We start from the raw sequence: 10,631 nt of genomic DNA on the forward strand, positions 1-10,631 counted from the left end.
CAAGCACTGTGACATCTTATACAAAAATCCAGAAGTACCTGTGATTTTAGTATCTGCAAAGGTCCCACAATTAATTTGGAGTGGATACCATGTGAGAACTACCCATAATATGGCAGGCCAGACACCTCCCACTTTATTGGATCCAGATGGAGTTGGAACTCAGATGATAAGGGATGCTGAGTGTCAGGTTGCTATAGGACAGGTTTGCTGACCTTTCACAGAGGCAGAGAATGAAAACCATAGGATGTCCATTATCTTTGAAAGAAATAATGTGTCACTTGAAAATGCAGAAGTAACTTTAATGCCACCCATCATTTTCTAAATCTGCTTTATTTAGGAGTTACAAGAAAGCAAAGAACTGAGGAAACATCCCATGGATAGATTCTGTACACCACCCAGTTAGTCACAACATTGGAACCCAGGAAGGAATTCCAGCATGAAAGGGGCAGAAATGATTTTGTTGTCATACGTAGCCAAAAAGGTAGAACTTTAGGAGCAGGTACCTGCTAATGAAGTGACACAGTGAGTGAGTGACAAGTTGTAAGGGATCATGGTGTGAAGTCAGAGGATAACAATCAGAAGATGAGTCATGGCGACCCAGCGGGGACAGACAGAGGAGCAACAAGGACTCAGCTCCCCAGCCCTAACCAGAGAGCAGAGGTGGGAGGCCAGCAGGGACAGCCCCTGAGCACAGGGCTCTGCAGCCAGGGGTCTGGGATCAGGGACCAGCTCTGGGGGCAGGGACTTCAGTGCCTGTAGCTCTTCCTGCTGGAAGAGGTGCTGGTGTACTTGATGGTGGGAGAGATGCCACCAGAGGAGCTGAGGCCACCGCTGATGCCTCTGCCACTGCCAGAACTGAAGCCACCTCCCAGGCCATGGCTGCTGCTGGCACCACCTGGGCTGCCATAGCCGCTGGACATGGTGGACTGCACCACAGCTGTGAAGGAGGGAAGGGTACAAGGGACACCGTGAGCCACTCTGTCCAGTGAGCCAGGCACAAGGCAGGGCAAGGGGAGGCAGCAAGCAGAGTACTTACAGATGTTGACTGGCCCAACGCCTTCACCATTCAGCCTGGAAGAGGAACAGAGCAGGTGAGAACCAGGGAGCCATCACCTCAGTCCCTGTGGGAACCCCCAGTCTGGTGACGGTTCAAAGAGAATCCCCAGCAGAGGGTTCCTGAATGGAGCCATTGTGGCCACAGCTGGTGCCTCCCTCATCTTGTGCTCAGTGCCTGACATCATGGAGGTGTCCTCGGGGGCTTGGGGAGGGGTGAATACTCTCACCTGAACTCCTCTCCTTCCAGCAGCTTCCTGTAGGTGCCGATCTCCACATCAGGGGACATTTTGACATTCATGAGCTCCTGGTACCCCTTCACCATCCTGACCTTGTCCTGTTTGGCCTTCTGTGTGGCATCCTCCAGCCCCTGCAGCTTGCCCCTGGCATCCTTGAGGGCCATCTCCCCACGCTGTTCAGCCTCAGCAATGGCAGCCTGCAGTTTGGCACACTGGGCAGAGAGAGTAAGAAAAAATAACTTGAAATGTGGTTCTCTTGAGAGGGGGAGCCCAAGATCTTTGTTCCTTGTGAGCGAGAGTCTAGAGGATCAGAAACAATGGACAGCAACCTCTGAATTTTTCTGTCTATCCTACCTGCTCCTTGGCGTTGTTGATCTCAGTTCTCAGCCTCTGGATCATGCGGTCCAACTCGGTGATCTCCTGCTTGGTGTTGCGCAGGTCACCCCCGTGTCTGCGCCCTGTGACCTTCAGCTCCTCATACTGAGGGTCAATAGAAGAAAGAACATTTATGTTAGTTTTTCATGCAAAAGCAAATTCACGCTTAAGTGGCATCAACTATCCTTGGATTTTGGCTTTTCCACAAGGGAAGCTGAAGAAGAACAGGACTACATAGTTCTCTTGGGGACTGAACATGTTCTGTGTAATCGCATGAGGGCCAGTATCCTTAGTACAGCTCAAGCAAAGAGCATGGACACCATTTATGGCAACTTTGCATCCACCTCTGGGTTCTCTTGATCCTTGGACTACAACGTAACTCTATAACACAAGTGCAAGGTCCATTTGCTATTACAGGATCCCAGGTTCTTCTCAATAGAACTCTAACCTCAAATGATGTCAGAGACTTACAGATTCATTTTGAGTCCCAGATACCCTTGATCAGCCTCCATTCAATACTCACTTTTGTCTGGTACCAAGATTCAGCCTCTGCCCGGCTCCTCTGAGCAATCTCCTCGTATTGGGCCTTGACCTCAGCAATGATGCTGTCCAGGTCCAGGCTACGGTTGTTGTCCATGGAGAGGACCACAGAGGTGTCTGAGATGTGAGTTTGCATCTGAGACAGTTCCTACAGAACAGAAAGAGGCAACGTCAGCTTTGGACATGAGGATTACAGATGTTCCCAACACCCCACTCTCAGTTTGCACAGGAGAAAATAAAGGGAATGGGGACAAAGTGGACGAGGGAGAAGAACAGATGTTTTGACTACTGAGGGTCCAGGGGAATTTGATGCATCTGGTGTGGGATATCCAAGGGCTAAAAATCTACATACACTATGCTCTTATGTCTGTTAACTTTATTCCTCTAGGACAAACATGCATTCAGGGCAGGAATAACTCTAGATGCACCAAGCTCCTTATCGGTCTAATTCATTTCTCTGGGATAAAATCCTGTCTACATAGCTTCACTTCCATCTGGTTCCCTCTCATAGTCCTGCTAATGACTACGCTCCTAGGCTTGCAGCCTCATCTTCATCCTCTGTTTCCTCCTTCTCCATCTACTGCTCTCTCCTCCTGGCACTCAGAAAACTACCACAGATCTGCCTCACCCTCTACAGAACCTGTGTTCCTCTCTTATCTCTGGCCATGCCATTCTGTCTGTTTCTACAGAAAATATCTGACCCTTGCCGCCCTGTCCACACAGTTCTCTGCCTCCTCATGAATGTTCCTCTTCCTTCCAACTTGATATATAAAAACCTCTTTTGTTTACAGTCAACTGCTCTGGAGAGCCACTAGGCCTTGAGGCAGGGGGATGGTTTCAGCTTCATTTGCACAAAAGGAGGACTATGCATCTCCAGCCAATTTGTCTCCCAGGCTCAGTGCGGGAGTTAGTTACCTAGAAGTTCAGCATTTCTGGGGAGCTAAACTGTTAGCCAAGTAGTCTGGAAATATTTGGCACTCAAGAATTTCATAGCAGAAGACAGCTGAAATATTAAAAGCTGGATAGAAGGAAATATTCATAGTACATGGCTTGCCTTTAGACAGACCATTGGCCAGTCAAAAGCTTAGCTTTAATGCACAGCTGAATCTATATTATATATTCTTGTGGCTTGCCACAAAGAGGAACACACACACACACACACACACACACACACACACACACACACACACGCACACACACACACACACACACATTCACAGTTAGATAGAGATAGATAGATAAAGAGGGGGGGGACTTACTGCATCATAGAGATCTCTCCGGAAGTTGATCTCATCTGTCAGACTGTCTGTCTTGGCTTGCAGTTCAGTCTTATTCATGGAGACAGCTTCTACTTCCTGAGGAAAGAGTTAACAACATGGAATCTGGTTAACTCTCTTGCCCAGCCTATTTTCCTCCATCTCCCTGGCAACCATTCTCTGGAATGGACCAGACTTGCAAAGCATTTCTCTCCATCAGGAGAGAAACCATCCCTGTGACTTAGTCAGCTCACCTTCTTCAGGGTCACGAATTCATTCTCTGCTGCTGTGCGCTTGTTGATTTCATCTTCGTATCTACAAGAGGGAGGGTTCGACACATTGTAGCCAGTGGGTAGATGGCATCACAGGCAGCCCTTCACCCTACCCCAAATTCTATAAATGCAATATGTGCAAATCATGCCAAAGATGAATTTGTTGTTATTGAATATCATTCCTTTTCTCCCCCATAGCCTCCTACAACCGTCCAGGGTCGTATTCTCTTGCTCTTTGGAGATAAATTGTCATTTCATTGTTATGACTGAGCTTCCTTAATTCATGGAGTCTGGTTCTAGATTTGGGCCTTCATTACCACGAACTTTGACAATCTGTGTTCTTTTCTTAACTCACTTGTTCTTGTAGTCCTCCGCTGTATCCTGCATGCTCCTCAGCTCTGAGTCCAGGCGGCCCCTGTCCCCATTGATGCTTTCCTGTTCCCTCCTGAGGGTGCTGATGTACTGCTCAAACAACTCCTCAATGTTGTGCCTCACAGTCTTGGTGCCCTGCTCCTGCAGCAGGGTCCACTTGGTATCCAGGACCTTGTTCTGTTGCTCTAGGAACTTCACCTGGAGGGGAAGAGTGTGAGAAGAAAATGAGTTTCATTCTTCAGTGACCCCTTCATTAGTGTGACCCTCCTCTCAGGCTGTCTGCCTAGACCCCTTCAGTGTAGTCCCTGTCCCTGGGTCTACAGGGCCAACCAGAGTGAAGCTCCCAACATCATCCCCATAAGGAAGGCAGAGCTCTCAGGCAGGGCACAGGCAGCCTAGCAGTGGCTTACTGGAGTATGGTTCAGTCAGTGTGACTGGGATGCTCCCAAACTGGCCTACAGAGACTTCTGCCTTGTACAATCCTCTGTGATGGGAGGCTAGAGCTCATAACAGCCCACTGGAGTCAGACACCCTTATGGGGCAACCTCTGTAGGAGAGGAACTCTGACCCTGATTGCCAGCTGCCAGCCTAACTAAAGAGGAGCACCAAGCCAGGACAGAGTCAACCAGAAAGAATGGCCCTGCTTGAGCAAAGCCTAAAGACTCTTCCTCCACCTCTGCCTTTGGCATCCGCTCAAGTCTACTCCTGTGTAGGCTGCTCTAGAAAGAACACATCTCACCTTGTCGATGAAGGAGGCAAACTTGTTGTTGAGGGTCTTGATCTGCTCACGCTCCTCAGTCCTCACCCTCTGGATGGTGGGGTCGATTTGCAGGTTCAGAGGGGTGAGGAGGCTCTGGTTGATGGTGACCTCTTGAATGTCTTCAGGGGGACACACAGGCAATCCAGAGCTCCCAGAGCCACCACCAAACCCAGCTTTACCACCGAAGATAATGGCAGAGCCGACTCCTCCTCCAACTTGGCTACCATAGCCTCCCCCAATGCCACAGCTGCCTCCTCCGATGGAGATCCTCTTGGAGCTCCCCACACCATAGAGGCTCCTGCTGCCAAAGCCAGCTCCTCCACACATGGCCCCAGAGCCACCACTGCCTCGGGAGCGGCACACAGACACACTGCTGAAACCAGAGCGGTTGAGCCCAGGGACTCTGGCTGAGCCGGCACTGAAGCCTCGGTGGCTGGTTTGACTCCTGATGGTGGATTTGGTAGACATGGTTCCTGGAGATGAGAAGTCTGTGAAGTGGAGAGACTGCAGGGAAGAGCTGAGCAGATGAGCGTGATAGGCTCTGGGCAGCTGCTTATATATAGTATAGATGGGCTGGGCTTGGTCCTGAAGGGAGCTTGCAGAGTGGGAAGGGCAGAGAATTACACATACACAGTAAGCTTACACCTAGATTCATCAAAAATGTTATTTAATTTTGAGGTTGTGGTTTTGACTTCCTTTAGTGAGGGAAAATGCTCTTGCCTCTCATTTTAACATAATCTGGGTACAGTAAATCAGCTGTTTATTCACTGTATCTCACTTAGTCACCCACTCAAAGGTTCTGCAGGTCCTGCTGAATGTGCTGAGATCCCTCGTCCCCCTGCCTGCCCCTCTCTCCCATGGACATCCTGGAGACCAACTGTCCTCTTAGGCCAACAGAGAGGCTGTCACCGACCTTCGTGATTAGGAATGTGAACTGTGACCTGTTTTCCTTTAGACCCCATCTCAACAGATAGAGAAGTCAACCACATGTTGTCCCACACCCTTGTCACCAGTTTCCACCAAACAGCTCACACCAGCCTTATTTTTTTATGTTTCCAATCAGTTCGCTCACCAACCCTAGAAAATTTGAAAGCAGATCTCAAAAAAATATAATTTCTTCAGTAATTAATTCAATATTGTATCTAAAGATAGGCTATTTGGTATGTATGTAGAAAATGAAAATACATATTAAGTACATATATTTACATTAAAAATGATTCAAGAGAGTGTAGATATGGCTCAGTGGTGAATAACACTTGTTGCCCTTGCAGAGGACTTGACTCTAGTTTCCAGCATCCACATGGTGGGTCACAACCATCTGTAACTTCAGTTCCAGGGAATCCCATGTCCTCTTCTGACCTCTGAGGGCACCAGACACACACGTACACATTCTTAAATTCAGGAAAATGAATGCAATTAAAAAATATGTGTATTGGCATGTTGCCTAAATGAATGTGTGTGAACCACTTGTGTGCTTGGATCTCCTGCAGACCAGAAGAGTGAGTCAGATCCCCTTGAAGTAGAGTTACGAGAAGGTTGTGAGCTGTGAGCCCCTTGAACCCACTTCAACAAGAGCAGACAGTGCTCTTTCCTGCTGAGCCATCTCTCCAGCCCCTCTCCCAGATTGTTTAAAGTCCTTCTTAGAGTTTCAGCTGCTTCTTTCTCCTTGATTGCTCCTGGTGAAAACTTAACAGTTCACCCCATCTTCCCATCTTCTGTAAACTGATTTTATTTAAATCATGAATCTCAATGAGATGTAGTCAAGCCTTTCAGGGGTGGAGATGCCTCCAACAGCTCTTGTATTTTTGAGGACGTTTTTTAACTCTCCTGGGTTATTCTTGTTTCCACACAAAGCTGTAAGTTTTCCTGTCAAAATCCATGAAGATTTGTGTTGGAATATTGATGTGGTTGCATTGAATCTGTAGATTGCTTTTGGTAAGATAGCCATTTTTACATCATTAATTCTACCAATCCATGAACTTGGGAGATCTTCCAATATTTCTGATAATCTTCTTAAACTTCTCGTCATACAAGTCTTTCACTTGCTGGGTTAGAGTTTTATGTATTTCATGTTATTTGAGGCTATTTTGAAATGTGTTGCTACTTTTTATTTCTTTCTCAGTCAGTTTGTCATTTGTATATAGGAAGGACACTGATTTTTTGAGTTCATCTTATATCCCACTACTTGCTGAAAGTGTTTATCAACTGTAGAAGTTTCCAGATAGATTTTTAGGGTCACTCGTATATACTGTCATATCATTTGCAAATGGAGATTCTTTAAACTTCTTCCTTTTCAATTAAATCCCCTTGATCTCCTTCAGTTGTCTTATTGCTCTAGCTAAGACTTCAAGTATTACATTGAGTAGATCTGGAGAGAGTGGACAACCTTGTCTTGTTTCTGATTTTTGTGGGAATGCTTTGATTTTCTCATCATTTAAGTTGCTGTTTACTTGGCCTTGATGCAAATTGCCTTTATTATATTAAACTACTCAGTTAAACCAACATATATATGCTCCCTGTATTCATAATATCTCCAGGACTTTTATTTTGAAGGGCTGGTAAGTTTGTTAAAGGTCTTTTCCTCAACTAATGATGTGATCATGTGATTTGTGTCTCTTGGTTTGTTTATATGGTAGATTTCATTTATTCCTTTACAGATGTTGAAAGAGCTCTGAATGTCTGGGATAAAGCTTACTTGATCATGATGGATGATCTTTTTGATGTGTGTAACTGAAAGTTTTTCTGTGTCCCTGCCTGCTGGAGGTCTGGACAATTCTCTACCACCTGTGTCCTCCAAGTAAACACACAGAGGTTTATATTAATTAAAACTGTATGGCCATGGCTGGCTTCTTGTTATCTAGTCTTTTTTTTTTTTTTTTGGTTTGGTTTTTTGAGACAGGGTTTCTCTGTGTAGCTTTGTCCCTTTCCAGGTACTCACTCTGTAGCAAAGGCTGGCCTCAAACTCATAGAGATCTGCCTGCCTCTGCCTCCAGAGTGCTGGGATTAAAGGAGTGTGCCACCACCGCCCATACTATCTAGTTCTTATACCTTAAATCAACCCATTTCTGTTCATCTATAAGTTGCCACGTGGCTGTGGCTTACCAATCTGCTGGCATGTTGTTCCTTTGGTGGTGGCTAGTGTCTGCCCCTTTCCAGAATTCTCCTTGTCTGTTTTTCCCACCTATACTTCCTGCCTGGCTACTGGCCAATCAGCTTTTTATTTATCAAGCAATCAGAGTAACACATTCACAGCATACAGAACCTACCACAGCAGATGTGCTTTTCAATTCGATTTGCAAGTACTTTATGAGAATTTTTACATCTATGTTCCCAAGGAAAATTGGTCTGTAATTTTCTTTTTGGGGGATGGGGGTTCCTTGGTTTGGGTATCAGGGTAACTGTGGCTGCATAAATGGATTGGGCAATGTTTCTTCTATGTCTATAGTGTGAGATAATTTGAGGAGTATGGCTTTATCTCTTTGTTGAAAGTGGTAGAATTCTGCTTTAAAAACCATCAAGCCCTGGGCTTTGTTATTGTTGGGAGACTTTTAATGGTTGCTTCTATTTTACTGGGTTTATAGGTCTGTTTAAATGGATAATGAGATTTTAATTAAACTTTTGGAAGTGACATGTCTTGAGAAAATAATTAATTTCTTAGATTTTCCAAATTGGTGGAGTACAGCTTTTTAAAATAAGTCTTTAGATTCTCTGGATTTCCTCGCTGTCTGTTGTCTGCCTTTTCATGGATAATTTGGTTAGTTTGGATATTCACTCTGCCTTTTAGTTAATTTGGATATGAGTTTGTCAATTGTATTCATTTTCTCAAAGAACCAACTCTTTATGTCAATGATTCTTTGCATTGCTTGTTTGTATTTTATTGATTTCAGCCCTCAGTTTGATTATTTCCTGTCATTTGATGTGTGATTTCTTCTTTCTCTCCTAGGGCTTTCCAGTATGCTGTTAAGATCTAATTTTTTTATGTAGGCACTTAGTGCTATGAACTTGCCTCTTAGAACTTCCTTCATTGTGTCCCATATGTTTGGATATGTTGTGTATTCAGCTTCATTCAATGCTAGAAATCTTTAGTTTCTTTCTTAATCCATTTTAAATTCAGTAGTGAATATTTCAGTGTCCAGTTAGTTTGAAAGCTTTTTATTGTTTTGCTTGTTGTTGCTATCCAGCTTTAGCCCATTGTGGCCACATAGCATGCACAGGATTGTTTCAATTTTCTTGAATCTGTTGAGACTTGCTTTGTGTGCCTGAGTATATGGTCAGTTTTGGAGAAAGTTCTATGAGGTACTGAGAAACAGGTATTTTTTGTGTGTTTGGGTGAATAGTTCTGTAAACATGTTGGGTCCATTTGGTTTATAACATCTGCTAGCTCCAGCATTTCTCTTTTTACTTTTGTCTGTGTTTTGGTCAGATTCAAGTAATGAAGTCTCCCACTATCAATGTGTGAGCGTCATACCTTTTGATTTCCACTGTAGTATTGTTCCTTTTTACAAACTTGGATGCCCTTGTGTTTGGTACACAGATATTAAGAAATGCTATGTCCTTGTCAGAAGCTATTTCCATTAGAACTAAAGTTTTGAAAAAGAGGAAAGAAAAAGAGGGAGGTGAGTATCCACCATTCTTTAGCAAGCATCTTGATCTTGGTTCAAGATCAACAGACAGATAATTCACTGGGGCTAATGTGGGATGAGTACACAAGGTGCCATGATGGTTGTCCTTGCCCCACAGGGGACCTCTAACTCAGCCAGATGCTCATGTGGAATGCTTGGCTATTTATCAAGAGATTATGTGAATCTGGGCAGGACACTGGTGGCACATGCCTTTAAGCATTTGGGAGGCAGAGGCATGTGGATCTATATGAGTTTGAGGACAGCCTGGTCTACAAGTTAGTTCCAGGACAGCCAGGACTGTACACAGAGAACCCTGTCTTAGAAAAAACAAGAACAAACAAGCAATCAAACAAAAAACAAAAATAAAAGACAAGAAAAGAAAGAGAATTTGGAATGTTTCCAGATAGAGTCATAGATATTCCTAGTAGGCCACCAGGAAACATTAATATTCAGACTAAGGAATTAGGATTTTTTAGCATTCTTCTTTAAGGGTCTTGCGGCCTCCATCTTGTCCAGATACGCAGAACGATTACAAATGTCTGCAGGTCCTGCCATGTGTAGCATGAATCTTCAAGGTTCTTACTAATAAAATCAAACCTGGGCCAGGTATTGGGGTGAACACTGGAAGATCAGAGAGACAGAACAAGCCACAGCTATCTCACCTTGCCAATTCCTCAGCTGGTCCTGTTTCCTCAGGTTGGAAGCCTCTGAGTCCTCATCCAGAATGAATCTCACCTGAACTGTGTTGCTTCAAAGCCTGAAAGCTTAACCAGCTGAATGCTTAACCAGCCACATGCTTAACCAGCCAAATGCTTCTAGTTTCTGGTCCTCACGCCTTATATACCTTTCTGCTTTCTACCATGACTCCCTAGGATTAAAGGCTTGCTTCCTGGGATTAAAGGCGTGAGTTACCAAGCCTGGCTCTTTCCAATGTGGCCTTGAACTCACAGAGATCCCAGATGGATTTCTGCCTCTGGAATGCTAGGATTAAAGGCGTGTGCTATCACTGCCTAACTAGTGGCTTTTCTGTTCTCTGACCCCAGATAAGTTTATTAAGGTACACAATATTTTGGGGAACACAATACCACCACAGCCATGTCCTTACTTTGCATTAACCCCAGTCATCAACAGTATTTTAGAGG

The 10,631-nt window shown here is 44.7% G+C and overlaps 1 protein-coding gene across 1 annotated transcript; it reads right to left on the reverse strand.

The window, feature by feature from the left end:
• Positions 1–333: 333 nt before the first annotated feature.
• On the reverse strand, positions 334–5,451 carry LOC102922894 (keratin, type II cytoskeletal 6A-like). The gene is made up of 9 exons (XM_006981881.3): positions 4,847–5,451; positions 4,091–4,305; positions 3,718–3,778; positions 3,467–3,562; positions 2,191–2,355; positions 1,647–1,772; positions 1,284–1,504; positions 1,037–1,071; positions 334–937 (listed from the first exon to the last, which is right to left on the reverse strand). The coding sequence occupies exons 1-9, from the start codon at positions 5,333–5,335 to the stop codon at positions 747–749; spliced, it is 1,599 nt and encodes a 532-aa protein (XP_006981943.2). The 5' UTR covers positions 5,336–5,451; the 3' UTR covers positions 334–746.
• Between the last annotated feature and the right edge of the window lie 5,180 nt (positions 5,452–10,631).

Source organism: Peromyscus maniculatus, chromosome 20 (assembly GCF_049852395.1).
Source record: "Peromyscus maniculatus bairdii isolate BWxNUB_F1_BW_parent chromosome 20, HU_Pman_BW_mat_3.1, whole genome shotgun sequence".
Lineage (NCBI taxonomy): Eukaryota > Metazoa > Chordata > Mammalia > Rodentia > Cricetidae > Peromyscus > Peromyscus maniculatus.